The 20,870-nt window shown below is 45.1% G+C and overlaps 1 protein-coding gene across 1 annotated transcript in view; it reads right to left on the reverse strand.

Moving 5' to 3' along the window:
• zmp:0000001167 (protein phosphatase 1 regulatory subunit 12A) overlaps window positions 1-20,870 on the reverse strand; it is a 73,887-nt gene that overhangs the window by 14,111 nt on the left and 38,906 nt on the right. Inside the window, exons 11-17 of the mRNA XM_042301201.1 lie at window positions 20,385-20,467; window positions 19,233-19,319; window positions 14,877-14,984; window positions 9,598-9,702; window positions 7,696-7,786; window positions 2,568-2,693; window positions 1,896-2,078 (exon numbers count right to left, since the gene is read on the reverse strand). Coding sequence (XP_042157135.1) covers window positions 1,896-2,078; window positions 2,568-2,693; window positions 7,696-7,786; window positions 9,598-9,702; window positions 14,877-14,984; window positions 19,233-19,319; window positions 20,385-20,467 — 783 coding nt within the window. The remainder of the gene's footprint in view (window positions 1-1,895; window positions 2,079-2,567; window positions 2,694-7,695; window positions 7,787-9,597; window positions 9,703-14,876; window positions 14,985-19,232; window positions 19,320-20,384; window positions 20,468-20,870) is intronic.

The raw sequence follows: 20,870 nt of genomic DNA on the forward strand, positions 1-20,870 counted from the left end.
AGGGAACAGAGAGATATTTAACCTAGTCGTCTTTTGGTTACTGGCCCAAGGGAACAGAGAGATATTTAACCTAGTCGTCTTTTGGTTACTGGCTCAAGGGAACAGAGAGATATTTAACCTAGTCGTCTTTTGGTTACTGGCCCAAGGGAACAGAGAGATATTTAACCTAGTCGTCTTTTGGTTACTGGCCCAAGGGAACAGAGAGATATTTAACCTAGTCGTCTTTTGGTTACTGGCCCAAGGGAACAGAGAGATATTTAACCTAGTCGTCTTTTGGTTACTGGCCCAAGGGAACAGAGAGATATTTAACCTAGTCGTCTTTTGGTTACTGGCCCAAGGGAACAGAGAGATATTTAACCTAGTCGTCTTTTGGTTACTGGCCCAAGGGAACAGAGAGATATTTAACCTAGTCGTCTTTTGGTTACTGGCCCAAGGGAACAGAGAGATATTTAACCTAGTCGTCTTTTGGTTACTGGCCCAAGGGAACAGAGAGATATTTAACCTAGTCGTCTTTTGGTTACTGGCCCAAGGGAACAGAGAGATATTTAACCTAGTCGTCTTTTGGTTACTGGCCCAAGGGAACAGAGAGATATTTAACCTAGTCGTCTTTTGGTTACTGGCCCAAGGGAACAGAGAGATATTTTCCCGAGTCGTCTTTTGGTTACTGGCCCAAAGCTCTGAACTGCTCTGCTTCCTGCTGCCCATATATGGCGGCGATGTCATCCTTATGAGCAAGGTTTTAGTAGGGTTACAGGGGTTGGAACCGACATTATTTACCAATCCTTTCGTTCAGAACAGAACCATTCTCTTCACTGTTCTGACCAGCAATATAAAGTTCTGAACCGGTTTGAACCCCCAAAAAGTACCGGTTTATATCGTTCCTTTCGGTTCCTTTTTTAACCTGTGAAATTAACAGTTTTATTTTTACACGTTTAGCTCATTAAATGACTTCACCAATCAGTGCAGATGGAGGGGGTCAGCTAGTTGTTTAGACCAATCAGTGCAGATGGAGGTCAGCTAGTTGTTTAGACCAATCAGTGCAGATGGAGGAGGTCAGCTAGTTGTTTAGACCAATCAGTGCAGATGGAGGAGGTTGGCTAGTTGTTTAGACCAATCAGTGCAGATGGAGGGAGGTCAGCTAGTTTTTTAGACCAATCAGTGCAGATGGATGTCAGCTAGTTGTTTAGACCAATTAGTGCAGATGGAGACGGTCAGCTAGTTGTTCAGGTGCATGATGGTCAAACAAGTGTTGTCTGTGGAGCAAGACGCAACTGAAATTTTGCAGGTGAGGAGAGAGCAACAAAGGGTTGAGGAACTGGGCATCTTGTTATGACATCATTATCTGAATTAAGTCTACAGAATTATACCTAAGAGGCTTCTATGGAGGAACCTTGAATGTCTTTTGAGCTAACTAGCTAACAATGAAAAACACTTCTTACCTTTTTGTAATTAAGAAATCCAAAGTGAAACGTGATCACTAAGCTTATAGTATTTGTACTAGTTAATCCAAAAATCTCTCTCCCTATCTTCTGAATAATGCTTGTAATGTCAGTACAGTAGCCTGGGATTCAGAGGGGGGAGGGGCTACAGTAGCCTGGGATTCAGAGGGGGGGATCGTCAGGTAGCCTAAACAAGCACAGACACTGGAACAAGTTTCTGAGTGACAGAGGGGGTGTTTTGCATAGACACTTTGTTGCGTTTTTTGTGGGACAAAAAAAATGCCCAGAACTTAAAATAACGTAATTAACCGGTTCCCATGCTTTTAAAATAACAGTTCTGTTTCCGTAACAGTATAGATCACTTCCGTTCCTGGTTCCGTTTCTGTTCCTTGAACATTTGAGTTTTTTCCCCTCCTGGTTATAAAGCATGGCTATGACAGATTACAATGCACTCACCTCTCCAGCCCTCTGAGCTCTCCTCCTGGTCCTCCGTCTCTCCCTGGCGATACGGTCGCTCTCACGTTCCCCTCCACTAGTCTCCTGGCTAGAGGTCGGGGGGCGAGAGGTACCATCCGGTTGAGTCAGCCCCAGCAGGTCAGACTTCTGCAGGTTGGCGATACGGGACCTCCAGCTTACCTCCTGAAGACAATAATACTACAATAATACTACAATAATACTACAATCATAACAGAATACATAAACAAGGATCACATCCAACATACAGGTGCAACAGTCACAACCAACACAACCAACATAATACCACTGACCAAGAAAATCCCAGGGTAGGCAACTAGATTCAGCCGCGGGATGATATTTATCTGAGTGGATGACCACAACTAAGCCCCAAAATAGAGATTGTTTACGAAAATAAAATAATTTCATACCTGGATTATATTGAGACACAATCACATCTCTTTTATTCCTGGGAAAACTTAGGAACAGATTTTCCTAAATTAAATTAAAGTTATTTTTTCAACAACCTTGGGGAGGCCAAGAAAAAACATCCGAGGGCCGGTTTAGGCCCCGAGGGCCGCCTGTTGTCAAACCCTGGCCAGCAGTAGGTCCCGTGGTGGGTGACGTCACTTGCATGATGTTGTACACCCCCTCATATATAAACACTGCTCTCACCCCCTCTTCTGCTCTCTTCTTATTGGCCGCCTCCTCCTCCTCTTTCCTTGTCTTCTCTCTCCCTTCGTCCGTCTGGGCTGTCTTCATTGTCTTGTCAGCTTCCTGCAGGTCTGTGAGCGTCACGCCCTGATTGGACAACAGATAGAAGGTGCTGCTCATGTTAACTCAGTAACTTTTTGATTATTTAAAATGTTTAAATGTAACCTTTATTGAACAAGTCAGTTAAAAACAAATTCTTATTTTCAATAGTCCTGTTGTTTCCGTGTTTGGTTGGCATCTCTATAAGCTGTTTAAAGGGTGAATCCACAGTTGCAACAATAAAGTGGAGGGAGAAATGGAACCGCTCTCAGATGAACTGACATAACTACGGATGCACTGCCATTTTAACCATGTTATGAGGCTATACAATGTCTGTTTACATATACAATGTTTACAAACAATGGTTGAAAAACTGTTTTCTATTTTGGATTCTCATAACAGTTGAACTAAGCTCATTAGGCATCTTAAAGTGAAATGCTTCCAGAATCAATGGGTACATATATATCATTCATTTATATGTCCAAAAATGGATGTAGAAACTACAGATTGCCCCTTTAAGTCTATAAAAAGTGTGTGAGTTTGATCATTAGGACTATGGATCTTTTATCTATTCAGCATGAATTTGATTGAGCCATAAAAGCCCCACTTCCTGGTCTTCGTTGTTGACAGTATGGAGCACAATGATTGACAGGCAGCCTACACTTCCTCAATTCAATCTATATTGGGTTAAAATACACAGCAACCTCAATTCAATCTATATTGGGTTAAAATACACAGCAACCTCAATTCAATCTATATTGGGTTAAAATACACAGCAACCTCAATTCAATCTATATTGGGTTAAAATACACAGCAACCTCAATTCAATCTATATTGGGTTAAAATACACAGCAACCTCAATTCAATCTATATTGGGTTAAAATACACAGCAACCTCAATTCAATCTATATTGGGTTAAAATACACAGCAATCTCAATTCAATCTATAAAACAGTTAAAATACACAGCAACCTCAATTCAATCTATATTGGGTTAAAATACACAGCAACCTCAATTCAATCTATATTGGGTTAAAATACACAGCAACCTCAATTCAATCTATATTGGGTTAAAATACACAGCAACCTCAATTCAATCTATATTGGGTTAAAATACACAGCAATCTCAATTCGTAAGACATAAAACAGCTAAATGAGAGAGCAGCCGTGTGATTCACATCAATATGTAGATATCAATAATAAGTGATATCCTTATCGCTCGTAGACTACGGCACTGCTAATCTATGGATGCCGACAGCAGTCACACCATTGGGGCGGCAGGGTGGCCTAGTGGTTAGAGCGTTGGACTAGTAACCGAAATGTTGCAAGATCGAATCCCCAGAGCTGACAAGGTAAAAACTGTCGTTCTGCCCCCTGAACAAGGCACTTAACCCACTGTTCCCTGGTAGGCCGTCATTGAAAATAAGAATTTGTTCTTAACTGACTTGTCTAGTTAAATAAAAGGTAAAACATTTGTTTTAAATTGGAAGACATAGCTTGGACTGTAGATAACAAACGCCTATTCCTGCTTTTTTCACACGATTCATCAAACACATTTGGTGTGACATCATAGTGGTCTCTGACATCACAGTGGTCTCTGACATCACAGTGGTCTCTGACATCACAGTGGTCTCTGACATCACGACATCACAGTGGTCTCTGACATCACAGTGGTCTCTGACATCACAGTGGTCAGACGGAACAAACTTAAAAATATGCACCTGTTTTCAATGCTGATTTGAATGTCATTGAGAAAACAGAGAGGTGTCAACAAAAAAAACGTTTCCTCTTTCAGAAGTAATCATCTAGTTTATCAAAAGCCTCTGTAATCCGATTACAATATTTTTGCTGGTAAAGTAACAGATTACAGTAAATGTGTTGTAATCCATTCCATGTAGTCCATTCCTCTTATTATGTCAGATCAACGTGTCATAATTACTGAACAGTATAAACAATGATTATTGAGCAGCGGTCTGATCTACTTCACCAACTAAAGCAACCCGGGGTCAATTACATTTCAATTCAGTTGTACGATTACAGTAGGAATTGGAATGTCAGTTGTACGATTACAGTAGGAATTGGAATGTCAGTTGTACGATTACAGTAGGAATTTGGAATGTCAGTTGTACGATTACAGTAGGAATTGGAATGTCAGTTGTACGATTACAGTAGGAATTTGGAATGTCAGTTGTACGATTACAGTAGGAATTGGAATGTCAGTTGTACGATTACAGTAGGAATTTGGAATGTCAGTTGTACGATTACAGTAGGAATTGGAATGTCAGTTGTACGATTACAGTAGGAATTTGGAATGTCAGTTGTACGATTACAGTAGGAATTGGAATGTCAGTTGTACGATTACAGTAGGAATTTGGAATGTCAGTTGTACGATTACAGTAGGAATTGGAATGTCAGTTGTACGATTACAGTAGGAATTTGGAATGTCAGTTGTACGATTACAGTAGGAATTTGGAATGTCAGTTGTACGATTACAGTAGGAATTGGAATGTCAGTTGTACGATTACAGTAGGAATTTGGAATGTCAGTTGTACGATTACAGTAGGAATTTGGAATGTCAGTTGTACGATTACAGTAGGAATTGGAATGTCAGTTGTACGATTACAGTAGGAATTGGAATGTCAGTTGTACGATTACAGTAGGAATTGGAATGTCAGTTGTACGATTACAGTAGGAATTGGAATGTCAGTTGTACGATTACAGTAGGAATTGGAATGTCAGTTGTACGATTACAGTAGGAATTTGGAATGTCAGTTGTACGATTACAGTAGGAATTGGAATGTCAGTTGTACGATTACAGTAGGAATTGGAATGTCAGTTGTACGATTACAGTAGGAATTTGGAATGTCAGTTGTACGATTACAGTAGGAATTTGGAATGTCAGTTGTACGATTACAGTAGGAATTGGAATGTCAGTTGTACGATTACAGTAGGAATTGGAATGTCAGTTGGCTCAACGTGGATCTACAATATACATGTCCTGAACGAGCTTTGACCTGAGTGGATGGTCCTGACTGTCTGGCGAGCCAGCCTTAAATGTAGTTAACTGTATACTGGGGCGGCAGGGTAGCCTCGTGGTTAGAGCGTTGGACTAGTAACCGGAAGGTTGCAAAGTTCAAACCCCCGAGCTGACAAGGTACAAATCTGTCGTTCTGCCCCTGAACAGGCAGTTAACCCACTGTTCCTAGGCCATCATTGACAATACGAATTTGTTCTTAACTGACTTGCCTAGTTAAATAAAGGTAAAATAAATAAATAAATGTGGGTCTGCCTGAGTGGATCGTCGTGACTTACAGTTGAATTCAGAAGTTTACATACACCTTCGCCAAATACATTTAAACTCAGTTTTTCACAATTCCTGACATTTAATCCAAGTAAAAATTCCCTGTTTTAGGTCAGTTAGGATCACCACTTTATTTTAAGAATGTGAAATGTCAGAATAATAGTAGAGTCATTGTCCATTTGGAAGACCCATTTGCGACCAAGCTTTAACTTCCCGACTGAGGTCTTGAGATGTTGCTTCTGTAAATCTACATAATTTTCCTCCCTCATGATGCCATCTATTTTGTGAAGTGTACCAGTCCCTCCTGCAGCAAAGCACCCCCACAACATGATGCTGCCACCCCCGTGCTTCACGGTTGGGATGGTGTTCTTCGGCTTGCAAGCCTCCCCCTTTTTCCTCCAAACATAACAATGGTCATTATGGCCAAACAGTTCTATTTTTGTTTCATCAGACCAGAGGACATTTCTCCAAAAAGTATGCTCTTTGTCCCCATGTGCAGTTGCAAACCATAGTCTAGCTTTTTTATGGTGGTTTTGGAGCAGTGGCTTCTTCCTTGCTGAGCAGCCTTTCAGGTTATGTCGATATAGGACTCGTTTTACTGTGGATATAGATACTTCTGTACCTGTTTCCTCCAGCATCTTCACAAGGTCCTTTGCTGTTGTTCTGGGATTGATTTGCACTTTTCGCACCAAAGTACATTCATCTCTAGGAGACAGAACACATCTCCTTCCTGAGCGGTATGACGGCTGCGTGGTCCCATGGTGTTTATACTTGCGCACTATTGTTTGTACAGATGAACGTGGTACCTTCAGGCGTTTGGAAATTGCTCCCAAGGATGAACCAGACTTGTGGAGGTCTACAATTATTTTCTGAGGTCTTGGCTGATTTCTTTTGATTTTCCCAAAGATGTACTGAGTTTGAAGGTAGGCCTTGAAATACATCCACAGATACACCTCCAATTGACTCAAATGATGTCAATTAGCCTATCAGAAGCTTCTAAAGCCATGACATAATTTTCTGGAATTTTCCAAGCTGTTTAAAGGCACAGTCAACTTAGTGTATGTAAACTTCTGACCCGCTGGAATTGTGATACAGTGAATTATAAGTGAAATAATCTGTCTTGTAAACAATTGTTGGAAAAATGACTTGTGTCATGCACAAAGTAGATGTCCTAACCAACTTGCCAAAACTATAGTTTGTTAACAAGAAATTTGTGGAGTGGTTGAAAAACGAGTTTTAATGACTCCAACCTAAGTGTATGTAAACTTCTGACTTCAACTGTATATCTCCCTCTCTAACTTTAAGCAGCTTACCGATCACTGTACCTGTACACAGCCCATCTGTAAATAGCCCACCCAACTACCTCATCCCCATATTATTACTTACCCTCTTGCTCTTTTGCACCCCAGTATCTCTACTTGCACATCATCATCTGCACATCTATCACTCCAGTATTAATGCTAAATTGTAATTATGGCCTCTATGGCCTATTTATTGCCTACCTCCCTACTCTTCTGCATTTGCACACACTGTATACAGATTTTTCTATTGTGTTATTGACTGTACATTTGTTTATGTGTAACTCTGTGTTGTTGTTTTTGTCGCACTGCTTTGCTTTATCTTGGCCAGGTCGCGGGTTGTAAATGAGAACTTGTTCTCAACTGGCCTACCTGGTTAAATAAAGGTGAAATAAAAATAAATAAATCTGTCTGGCGAGCCTTAAATGTAAATGTCTCGGCAGGTGGGCCTACCTGAGTGGATCGTCGTGACTGTCTGGCGTGTCTGGATCGAGCCTTCCTCTGAGCCTCCGCCTCCTCATCACGAACCGGGGTCAAGTAGGATCTGGACCGGGGAACACAGAACATTACCCATAACACACCACACCATTTAGACATCACACATCGGGATCAGATGGGAGAACATAACTACATTCATAAATCTATATGACTACATTCATCTACATTTATAAATCTATATGACTACATTCATCTACATTTATAAATCTATGACTACATGATCTACATTTATAAATCTATATGACTACATTTCTACATTTATAATCTATATGACTACATTTATCTACATTTATAAATCTATATGACTACATGCATCTACATTCATAAATCTATATGACTACATTCATCTACATTTATAAATCTATATGACTACATGCATCTACATTTATAATCTATATGACTACATTCATCTACATTTATAAATCTATGACTACAGATAGGAGCTGAGGGGAACACAGAACATAACTACATTTAACTTCATTCATCTACATTTATATATCTATGACTACATTCATCTTCATTTAATTACACTATAATTATGTAAAGACATTCATCTTACATTTAACTACATTTATAAATCTATGACTACATTTATAATAAGGACTACATTCATCTACATTTAACTAAATTCATAAATATAAGACAATATTTATAAATATATATCTACATTAATCTACATTTATAAATCTACATTTAATCAGACAGAAAGGTAAGAGGGTTTTATTCAGACAAAGGTAAGAGGGTTTTATTTAGACAGAAAGGTAAGTGGGTTTTATTCAGACAGAAAGGTAAGAGGGTTTTATTTAGACAGAAAGGTAAGAGGGTTTTATTTAGACAGAAAGGTAAGTGGGTTTTATTTAGACAGAAAGGTAAGTGGGTTTTATTTATTCAGACAGAAAGGTAAGAGGGTTTTATTTATTCAGACAGAAAGGTAAGAGGGTTTTATTTATTCAGACAGAAAGGTAAGAGGGTTTTATTTAGACAGAAAGGTAAGAGGGTTTTATTTAGACAGAAAGGTAAGTGGGTTTTATTTATTTTTTATTTATTTAGACAGAAAGGTTTTAAGACAGAAAGGTAAGGGTTTTATTTATTTTTATTTAGACAGAAAGGTAAGAGGGTTTTATTTATTCAGACAGAAAGGTAAGAGGGTTTTATTTATTCAGACAGAAAGGTAAGAGGGTTTTATTTATTTAGACAGAAAGGTAAGTGGGTTTTATTTATTCAGACAGAAAGGTAAGAGGGTTTTATTTAGACAGAAAGGTAAGAGGGTTTTATTTATTCAGACAGAAAGGTAAGAGGGTTTTATTTAGACAGAAAGGTAAGAGGGTTTTATTTATTCAGACAGAAAGGTAAGAGGGTTTTATTTATTCAGACAGAAAGGTAAGAGGGTTTTATTTATTTAGACAGAAAGGTAAGAGGGTTTTATTTAGACAGAAAGGTAAGAGGGCTTTATTTATTTAGACAGAAAGGTAAGAGGGTTTTATTTATTCAGACAGAAAGGTAAGAGGGTTTTATTTATTTAGACAGAAAGGTAAGTGGGTTTTATTTATTTAGACAGAAAGGTAAGTGGGTTTTATTTAGACAGAAAGGTAAGTGGGAAACAGAAATGGACAAAATTGAAAACTTGCAGATCAGCGATTTGAACCCCCTAACCCCAGTCACCAGGCATGGCCCAGAGTTGGCAGTCTCCACTGTTACACCAGACATTGGCACTGCAGATGACCTCAACTATAAACCATTCACCAACACTCAACTAAAACTGCAGGCAAACACTCCCAGCACGCCAGTGGTTAAGAGGTCAAACATCCATTAAACAGACTGCCTCTGTATCGCTGTCGTCATGGCAAACAGACTCACTTGCGCCTCTGCTTTGTCTCCAAGTCACCGCCGGTCGTTGTGGTGACAGAGTTGGAGGTGACAGAACACTGCTCCTTCTTCTTCTCTGCCTGCTCCTGAGCCAGTCTGAGGGAGATAAAGGGCTTAGGGTTGCATGGCAGATAAATGGTTTTGATACGTTTTTAAACAGACACTACAAAAGTCTGTCCTCTCCCCGTCTCCACCCCTCTGCGTCTCCTTTCCTGTCCTCCACTCCTCCTCCCCTGTGCCCTCCCCCTCCTCGCCTCCTTTTCCCCTCCTCCTCCTCCTCCCCTGTGCCCTCCCACTCCTCCCTGTCCTCACCTCCTCTTCCCCTCCTCCCCCCTCCCCCCTGTGCCCTCCCACTCCTCCCCTGTCCTCGCCTCCTCTTCCCCTCCTCCTCCCCTGTGCCCTCCCTCTCCTCCCCTGTCCTTGCCTGTAATCTCCTCCTCCCCTGTTCCCTCCCACTCCTCCCCTGTCCTCGCCTCCTCTTCCCCTCCTCCTCCTCCCCTGTGCCCTCCCTCTCCTCCCCTGTTCTTACCTGTCCTCTCCTCCTCCCCTGTCCTTGCCTCTGCCCCATCTCCTCCCCTGTCCTCCTCCTCCTCCCCTGTCCGCCTCTGCCCCATCTCCTCCCCTGTCCTCTCCTCCGCCCCCATCTCCTCCCCTGTCCTTGCCTGTCCTCTCCTCCTCCCCTGTCCTCGCCTCCCTCCTCTTCCCCTCCTCCTCCCCTGTGCCCTCCCTCTCCTCCCCTGTCCTTGCCTGTAATCTCCTCCTCCCCTGTGCCCTCCCACTCCTCCCCTGTCCTCGCCTCCTCTTCCCCTCCTCCTCCTTCCCTGTGCCCTCCCTCTCCTCCCGTTCTTACCTGTCCTCTCCTCCTACCCTGTCCTTGCCTGTCCTCTCCTCCTCCCCTGTCCTAGCCTGTCCTCTCCTCCTCCCCTGTCCTTGCCTGTCCTCTCCTCCTCCCCTGTCCTTGCCTGTCCTCTCCTCCTCCCCTGTCCTCTCTTCCGCCCCATCTCCTCCCCTGTCCTCGCCTGTCCTCTCCTCCTCCCCTGTCCTCGCCTGTCCTCTCCTCCTCCCCTGTCCTCGCCTGTCCTCTCCTCCTCCCCTGTCCTTGCCTGTCCTCTCCTCCTCCCCTGTCCTCGCCTCCGCCCCATCTCCTCCCCTGTCCTCGCCTCCGTCCTATCTCCTCCCCTGTCCTCGCCTCCTCCCCCCATCCCCCCCTGTCCTCGCCTGTAATCTCCTCCTCCCCTGTCCTCGCCTCTGCCCCATCTCCTCCCCTGTCCTTGCCTGTCCTCTCCTCCTCCCCTGTCCTCGCCTCCGCCCCATCTCCCACCTCTTCTCGCCTGTAATCTCCTCCTCCCCCCTGTCCTCGCCTGCCCCATCTCCTCCCCTGTCCTCGCCTGTAATCTCCTCCTCATGTCCTCGCCTCCGCCCCCTCTCCCCCCCCCTGTCTCCCCCCCTGTCCTTGCCTGTCCCATCTCCTCCTCACCTGTCCTCGCCTCTGCCCCACCCCTGTCCTCCCCCTCTGCCCCATCTCCTCCCCCCTGTCCTCCCTCCTCCCCTGTCCTCCCCTGTCCTCGCCTCTGCCCCATCTCCTCCCCTGTCCTTGCCTGTCCTCTCCTCCTCCCCTGTCCTCGCCTCCGCCCCATCTCCCCCTCTTCTCGCCTGTAATCTCCTCCTCCCCTGTCCTCGCCTCTGCCCCATCTCCTCCCCTGTCCTCGCCTGTAATCTCCTCCTCACCTGTCCTCGCCTCCGCCCCATCTCCCCCTCTCCTCGCCTGTAATCTCCTCCTCCCTGTCCTCTCTCCTCCTCACCTATCCTCGCCTCTGCCCCACCCTCCCTGTCCTCGCCTCTGCCCCATCTCCTCCCCTCTCCTCCCCTGTAATCCCCTCCTCCCCTGTCCTCGCCTCTGCCCCATCTCCTCCCCTGTCCTCGCCTCTGCCCCATCTCCTCCCCTGTCCTTGCCTGTCCTCTCCTCCTCACCTGTCCTCGCCTCTGCCCCACCCCCTCCCTGTCCTCGCCTCTGCCCCATCTCCTCCCCTGTCCTCTCCTCCTACCCTGTCCTCTCTTCCCCTGTCCTCGCGTCCTCCCCTGTCCTCTCCTCCCCTCTCCTCGTCTACTTCCCTCCATCAGCATTAATTGGAAAAGACTTGAGGTGAAGTACACAGAGTCTTCAGAGAGTTTTCACACTCCTTGACTTTTAACACATTTTGTTGTGTTACAGCTTGAATTTAAAATGGTTCATTGTCATTTTTTGTCTACACAAGGAGAAGAAAAATGTTAAATAAATAAATATAAAAAAAGAACCGTCCTCTCACTGTCAACTGCGTTCATTTTTAGCAAAACTTACCGTGTGTAAATATTTCAACAACTGAGACAATTGGAACAAGTTCCACAGACATTGTAAAATGTGTTAACGAACCTCCAGACGAGCTTCAATGCCATTACAACTCTCCTTCCGTGGCCTCCAACTGCTCTTAAACACTAGTAAAACTAAATGCATGCTCTTCAACTGATCGCTGCCCGCACCTCCCCGCCAGCATCACTACTCTGGACGGTTCTGACTTAGAATATGTGGACAACTACAAATACCCACAGTTGAAGTCAGAAACTTACATACACTGAGGTTGAAGTCATTAAAACTCATTTTTCAACCACTCCACAAATTTACTGTTAACAAACTATAGTTTTGGCAGGTCGGTTAGGACATCTACTTTGTGCATGACAAGTAATTTTTCCAACAATTGTTTACACACAGATTATTTCACTGTAACACAATCCCAGTGGGTCAGACGTTTACATACACTAAGTTGACTGTGCCTTTAAACAGCTTGGAAAATTCCAGAAAATGATGTCATGGCTTTAGAAGCTTCTGATAGGCTAATTGCCATCATTTGAGTCAGTATAAACACCATGGGACCACACAGCCGTCATACCACTCAGGAAGGAGGGCGTGTTCTGTCTCCTAGAGATGAACGTACTTTGGTGCAAAAAGTGCAAATAAATCCCAGAACAACAGCAAAGGACCTTGTGAAGATGCTGGAGGAAACAGGTACAAAAGTATCTGTGCTTTGGGTGTGCTTTGCTGCAGAAGGGACTGGTGCACTTCACAAAATAGATGGCATCATGAGACAGGAAAAATATGTGGATATATTAAAGCAACATCTCAAGACATCAGTCAGGAAGTTAATGCTTGGTCGCAAATGGGTCTTCCAAATGGACAATGACCCCAAGCATACTTCCAAAGTTGTGGCAAAATAGCTTAAGGACAACAAAGTCAAGGTATTGGAGTGGCCATCACAAAGCCCTGATCTCAATCCTATAGAAAATTTGTGAGCAGAACTGAAAAAGCATGTGTGAGCAAAGAGGCCTACAAACCTGACTCAGTTACACCAGCTCTGTCAGGAGGAATGGGCCAAAATTCACCCAACTTATTGTGGAAAGCTTGTGGAAGGCTACCCGAAACATGTGACCCAAGTTAAACAATTTAAAAGGCAATGCTACCAAATACTAATTGAGTGTATGTAAACTTCTGACCCGCTGGGAATGTGATGAAAGAAATAAAAGCTGAAATAAATAATTCTCTACTATTATTCTGACATTTCACATTCTCAAAATAAAGTGGTGCTCCTAACTGACCTAAGACAGGGACTTTTTACTTGGATTAAATGTCAGGAATTGTGAAAAACTGAGTTTAAATGTGTTTGGCTAAGGTGTATGTAAACTTCAGACTTCGACTGTAGGTGTCTGGCTAGACTGTCAATTCTCCTTCCAGACTCACATCTCCAATCCTAAATTAAATCTAGAATCGGATTCCTATTTCGCATCAAAGCCTCCTTCACTCACGCTGCCAAACATACCCTCGTAAAACTGACTATCCTACCGATCCTCGACTTCGGCGATGTCATTTACAAAATAGTCTCCAACACTCTACTCAACAAATTGGAAGCAGTCTATCACAGTGCCATCCGTTTTGTCACCAAAGCCCCATATACTACCCACCACTGCGACCTGTACGCTCTCATTAGCTGGCCCTCACTACACATCCGTCGCCAAACCCACTGGTTCCAGGTCATCTACAAGTCTTTGCTAGGTAAAGCCCGCCTTATCTCAGCTCATTGGTCACCATAGCAACACTCACCCGTAGCACGCGTTCCAGCAGGTGTATCTCCCTGGTCATCCCCAAAGCCAACACCCCCTTTGGCCGCCTTTCCTTCCAGTTCTCTGCTGCCAATGACTGGAACAAATTGCAAAATCCCTGAAGCTGGAGTCTTATATCTCCCTCACTAACTTTAAGCATCAGCTGTCAGAGCAGCTAACCGATCGCTGCAGCTGTACACAGCCAATCTGTAAATAGCCCATCCAACGACCTCATCCCATGTTGTTTTTATTTACTTTTTTGCACACCAGTATCTCTACTTGCACATCCTCATCTGCTCATCTATCACTCCAGTGTTAATCTGCTAAATTGTAATTACTTCGCCACTGTGGCCTATTTATTGCCTTACCTCCTCACTCCATTTGCACACACATTTTCTATTGTGTTATTGACTGTACGTTTGTTTATCCCATGTGTAACTCTGTTGTTGTTTGTGTCGCACTGCTTTGCTTTATTCTTGGCTAAGTCGCAGTTGTAAATGAGAACGTGTTCTCAACTGGCCTCACTGGTTAAATAAAGGTGAAAAAAAAGAAAAGCAAAAAAGAAAGGTACATTTGTAATAAATAAAATAAATCATTTTTTTAAATGAAAGGTGAATTTGTCTCCCAGTGTCTGTTGGAAAGCAGACTGAACCAAGTCTTCCTCTAGGATTTTGCCTGTGCTTAGCACTATTCCGTTTATTTTTATCCTAAAAAAACTCCTTATTCCTTGCTGATGACAAGCATAGCCATAACATGATGCAGCTTGAAAATGTGAAGAGTTGTACTCAATAATGTGTTGTGTTGGATTTTCCCCGAACATCAGCTTTGTATGTTGCCTTTTTTGTTGTTGTTTTAGAATGCCTTTAGTGCCGTGTTGCAAACAGGATGTTTTGGAATGTTTTTATTCTGTACAGTCTTCCGTCTTTTCACTCTGTCATTTAGGTTACTATGTTTATGTTCAGGCTGTAACAACAAAATGTGGAAAAAGTTAAAGGGGCGGGAATACTTTCTGAAGGCCCTGTAACATGATAGAAGCTGGTCATCAGGCTTAGCCCTGTACATGATAGAAGCTGGTCATCAGGCTTAGCGTTCACCTGGTCAGTTCTTTCAGATCAATGAAAGACGTGAGAAAGAGCACCCACCTCTGGGCCACTAGGATGTTGAGACGACTGAGTCCAGCAGAGAAGCTACTTCCAGTTCCTGTTGTTGAGGTCACTGTGGGGTCATCCAGTCTGCGTCCACAGGATGAGCTGGGAATACAACCAGACAATAATAAATACAGCATCTTCCCTACAGCAGTGGTTCCCAAACCAGGGGTCGTGACTGCTATGAAAATGGGGTCGTGGGAGAATTTGAAACCCCCCGCCCCCAAAAGATATACATATAAACACTAAAAACATATTATAATATCTTCTTTGTATCGCAAAGGAATGTAAATGTGATTTACTTAAAACATCTACATGAAAATGAAACTACACACTATTGAATCACTCCCATGGTGAATGACTAGCTACACTATCAAACTACACACTATTGAATCACTCCCATGGTGAATGACTAGCTACACTATCAAACTACACACTATTGAATCACTCCCATGGTGAATGACTAGCTACACTATCAAACTACACACTATTGAATCACTCCCATGGTGAATGACTAGCTACACTATCAAACTACACACTATTGAATCACTCCCATGGTGAATGACTAGCTACACTATCAAACTACACACTATTGAATCATTCCCATGGTGAATGACTAGCTACACTATCAAACTACACACTATTGAATCATTCCCATGGTGAATGACTAGCTACACTATCAAACTACACACTATTGAATCACTCCCATGGTGAATGACTAGCTACACTATCAAACTACACACTATTGAATCATTCCCATGGTGAATGACTAGCTACACTATCAAACTACACACTATTGAATCATTCCCATGGTGAATGACTAGCTACACTATCAAACTACACACTGGTGTATCCTGGCTATGTCCCTGGTGTATCCTGACTATGTCCCTATTGAATCATCCTGGCTATGCTCACTATCAAACTACACACTATTGAATCATGTCCCTGGTGTATCCTATCAAACTACCTGGTATTGAATCACTCCCATGGTGAATGACTGCTACACTATCAAACTACCACTATTGAATCATTCCCTTGGTGAATGACTGGCTATGTCCTGGTGTATCCTGAATATTCCCATGGTGAATCCTGGCTATGTCCTACACACTGGTGTATCCTGGCTATGTCCCTGGTGTATCCTGGCTATGTCCCTGGTGTATCCTGGCTATGTCCCTGGTGTATCCTGGTGTATCCTGACTATGTCCCTGGTGTATCCTGGTGTATCCTGGCTATGTCCCTGGTGTATCCTGGCTATGTCCCTGGTGTATCCTGGCTATGTCCCTGGTGTATCCTGGCTATGTCCTGGTGTATCCTGGCTATGTCCCTGGTGTATCCTCAGCTATGTCCTGGTGTATCCTGGCTATGTCCTGGTGTATCCTGGCTATGTCCTGGTGTATCCTGGCTATGTCCCTGGTGTATCCTGGCTATGTCCTGGTGTATCCTGGCTATGTCCCTGGTGTATCCTGGCTATGTCCCTGGTGTATCCTGGCTATGTCCTGGTGTATCCTGGCTATGTCCTGGTGTATCCTGGCTATGTCCCTGGTGTATCCTGGCTATGTCCTGGTGTATCCTGGCTATGTCCTGGTGTATCCTGGCTATGTCCTGGTGTATCCTGGTGTATCCTGGCTATGTCCTGGTGTATCCTGGCTATGTCCTGGTGTATCCTGGCTATGTCCCTGGTGTATCCTGGCTATGTCCTGGTGTATCCTGGTGTATCCTGGCTATGTCCTGGTGTATCCTGGCTATGTCCCTGGTGTATCCTGGCTATGTCCTGGTGTATCCTGGCTATGTCCCTGGTGTATCCTGGCTATGTCCTGGTGTATCCTGGTGTATCCTGGCTATGTCCTGGTGTATCCTGGCTATGTCCTGGTGTATCCTGGCTATCCTGGTGTATCCTGGCTATGTCCTGGTGTATCCTGGCTATGTCCTGGTGTATCCTGGCTATGTCCCTGGTGTATCCTGGCTATGTCCTGGTGTATCCTGGCTATGTCCCTGGTGTATCCTGGCTATGTCCTGGTGTATCCTGGCTATGTCCCTGGTGTATCCTGGCTATGTCCTGGTGTATCCTGGCTATGTCCTGGTGTATCCTGGCTATGTCCCTGGTGTATCCTGGCTATGTCCTGGTGTATCCTGGCTATGTCCTGGTGTATCCTGGTGTATCCTGGCTATGTCCTGGTGTATCCTGGCTATGTCCCTGGTGTATCCTGGCTATGTCCTGGTGTATCCTGGCTATGTCCCTGGTGTATCCTGGCTATGTCCCTGGTGTATCCTGGCTATGTCCTGGTGTATCCTGGCTATGTCCTGGTGTATCCTGGTGTATCCTGGCTATGTCCCTGGTGTATCCTGGCTATGTCCTGGTGTATCCTGGTGTATCCTGGCTATGTCCTGGTGTATCCTGGCTATGTCCCTGGTGTATCCTGGCTATGTCCTGGTGTATCCTGGCTATGTCCTGGTGTATCCTGGTGTATCCTGGCTATGTCCTGGTGTATCCTGGCTATGTCCTGGTGTATCCTGGCTATGTCCTGGTGTATCCTGGCTATGTCCTGGTGTATCCTGGTGTATCCTGGCTATGTCCTGGTGTATCCTGGCTATGTCCTGGTGTATCCTGGCTATGTCCTGGTGTATCCTGGCTATGTCCCTGGTGTATCCTGGCTATGTCCCTGGTGTATCCTGGCTATGTCCCTGGTGTATCCTGGCTATGTCCCTGGTGTATCCTGGCTATGTCCTGGTGTATCCTGGCTATGTCCTGGTGTATCCTGGCTATGTCCTGGTGTATCCTGGCTATGTCCCTGGTGTATCCTGGCTATGTCCTGGTGTATCCTGGTGTGTCCCTGGTGTATCCTGGTGTGTCCTGGTGTATCCTGGTGTGTCCTGGTGTATCCTGGCTATGTCCTGGTGTATCCTGGCTATGTCCCTGGTGTATCCTGGTGTATCCTGGTGTATCCTGGTGTATCCTGGTGTGTCCTGGTGTATCCTGGCTATGTCCTGGTGTATCCTGGCTATGTCCTGGTGTATCCTGGCTATGTCCCTGGTGTATCCTGGTGTATCCTGGCTATGTCCTGGTGTATCCTGGCTATGTCCCTGGTGTATCCTGGTGTGTCCTGGTGTATCCTGGCTATGTCCTGGTGTATCCTGGCTATGTCCTGGTGTATCCTGGCTATGTCCTGGTGTATCCTGGCTATGTCCTGGTGTATCCTGGTGTGTCCTGGTGTATCCTGGCTATGTCCTGGTGTATCCTGGTGTGTCCTGGTGTATCCTGGCTATGTCCCTGGTGTATCCTGGCTATGTCCTGGTGTATCCTGGCTATGTCCTGGTGTATCCTGGCTATGTCCCTGGTGTATCCTGGCTATGTCCTGGTGTATCCTGGCTATGTCCTGGTGTATCCTGGCTATGTCCCTGGTGTATCCTGGCTATGTCCCTGGTGTATCCTGGCTATGTCCTGGTGTATCCTGGCTATGTCCTGGTGTATCCTGGTGTATCCTGGCTATGTCCTGGTGTATCCTGGCTATGTCCTGGTGTATCCTGGCTATGTCCTGGTGTATCCTGGCTATGTCCTGGTGTATCCTGGTGTATCCTGGCTATGTCCTGGTGTATCCTGGCTATGTCCCTGGTGTATCCTGGCTATGTCCTGGTGTATCCTGGCTATGTCCCTGGTGTATCCTGGCTATGTCCCTGGTGTATCCTGGCTATGTCCTGGTGTATCCTGGTGTATCCTGGCTATGTCCTGGTGTATCCTGGTGTATCCTGGCTATGTCCTGGTGTATCCTGGCTATGTCCTGGTGTATCCTGGCTATGTCCTGGTGTATCCTGGCTATGTCCTGGTGTATCCTGGCTATGTCCTGGTGTATCCTGGTGTATCCTGGTGTATCCTGGCTATGTCCCTGGTGTATCCTGGCTATGTCCTGGTGTATCCTGGCTATGTCCCTGGTGTATCCTGGTGTGTCCTGGTGTATCCTGTATTGCTCTAACATACATGTCTGTTTTCTGCTTTGCCACCTTCCTCTTAGGTTCTGGTTTTCCATCCTGCAGGAAGTTGGTACAGAGTACCTTGTTCTCTGGCTGGATTTACTATCATCTTAACACGATGCATGTTCTGTCAGCGAGAGAGCAGAGTCTGCAGGCCACGTTCTAACGTACTGCGTGGATTTCAATCTTATCTAACAAATGGTTGAACCAACCAAGTGGAGTGTCTGAACCTGGTTAAAGAAAGGCTGAATGAACATAATATTCAGGAGACATCCAGCGACAATACTGAACACACAAACACCACAGAACGGGAAATTCACACTTCAACCAGAAGCCCCAAGAGTGGGAAGACACACCGACGGATGGAGCCAAGGCTGTAGGACATACCTGAGAGGCAAGGAGGGGGTGGAGCTACTGAGATCACATCCTGTGCTATTGAGGCGGCGGGTGTAAGAGGCGCTGCGACTCAGCCAGCTGAGAGAGGGAGAGAGGAGGAGGGGTGTAAGAGGCGCTACGACTCAGCCAGCTGAGAGAGAGGGAGAGGAGGGGGGTGTAAGAGATAGAGGGGATGGGTGGGGATGTGAAAGAGATAGAGGGGGGAGAGAGAGAAAGAGGGTGAGAGAGAGAAAGAGGGTGAGAGAGAGAAAGAGGGCGAGAGAGAGAGTGATAAGGAGGGGGAGAGAGAGAGGGTGGAGAGAGAGAGATAGTGAAAGAGAAAGATGGAAAGGGGGGTGATGCAGTGAAGCTCAAAATCTGCTATTCTCACAAACGCACTCAGCCACACACACACAGTGAAGCCGATGAGCAGCCTTTCACTTCCATTCCATACTGTGGTACGTGACAGCATCATGTGAGGCAAGCTGAGCCCACCTGCTAGTGCTGTCTGGGTTGCTGTCTGGGTTGGTGTCTGGGTTGGTGTCTGGTATACTGAAGAGACGTCTGGTTGGACTGGGGTTCACAAACCTGCTAGTGCTGTCTGGGTTGCTGTCTGGGTTGGTGTCTGGGTTGGTGTCTGGGTTGGTGTCTGGTATACTGAAGAGACGTCTGGTTGGAATGGGGTTCACAAACCTGCTAGTGCTGTCTGGGTTGGTGTCTGGGTTGAAGTGTCTGGTTGGAATGGGGTTCACAAACCTGGTGTGTCTGGGTTGGTGTCTGGTACTGAAGAGACGTCTGGTTGGAATGGGGTTCACAAACCTGCTAGTGCTGTCTGGGTTGGTGTCTGGTATACTGAAGAGACGTCTGGTTGGAATGGGGTTCACAAACCTGCTAGTGCTGTCTGGGTTGGTGTCTGGTATACTGAAGAGACGTCTGGTTGGACTGGGGTTCACAAACCTGCTAGTGCTGTCTGGGTTGGTGTCTGGTATACTGAAGAGACGTCTGGTTGGAATGGGGTTCACAAACCTGCTAGTGCTGTCTGGGTTGGTGTCTGGTATACTGAAGAGACGTCTGGTTGGACTGGGGTTCACAAACCTGCTAGTGCTGTCTGGGTTGGTGTCTGGTATACTGAAGAGACGTCTGGTTGGACTGGGGTTCACAAACCTGCTAGTGCTGTCTGGGTTGCTGTCTGGTATACTGAAGAGACGTCTGGTTGGACTGGGGTTCACTCTGGCAGTCCTGGGTTCCTGAAAGTACAAGGACGTTTGATGATCTATCAATATCTAGCTATGAATAGTTTCAAACATATCACTACTAACTAGATGGTCCAGTCTAAGAGGACAGTAGGGATGTAGTTGGTCCAGTCTAAGAGGACAGTAGTGATGTAGATGGTCCAGTCTAAGAGGACAGTAGTGATGTAGATGGTCCAGTCTAAGAGGACAGTAGTGATGTAGATAGTCCAGTCTAAGAGGACAGTAGTGATGTAGATGGTCCAGTCTAAGAGGACAGTAGTGATGTAGTTGGTCCAGTCTAAGAGGACAGTAGTGATGTAGATGGTCCAGTCTAAGAGGACAGTAGTGATGTAGATGGTCCAGTCTAAGAGGACAGTAGTGATGTAGATGGTCCAGTCTAAGAGGACAGTAGTGATGT

This window comes from Oncorhynchus tshawytscha, linkage group LG19 (assembly GCF_018296145.1).
Source record: "Oncorhynchus tshawytscha isolate Ot180627B linkage group LG19, Otsh_v2.0, whole genome shotgun sequence".
Classification (NCBI taxonomy): Eukaryota; Metazoa; Chordata; class Actinopteri; order Salmoniformes; family Salmonidae; genus Oncorhynchus; species Oncorhynchus tshawytscha.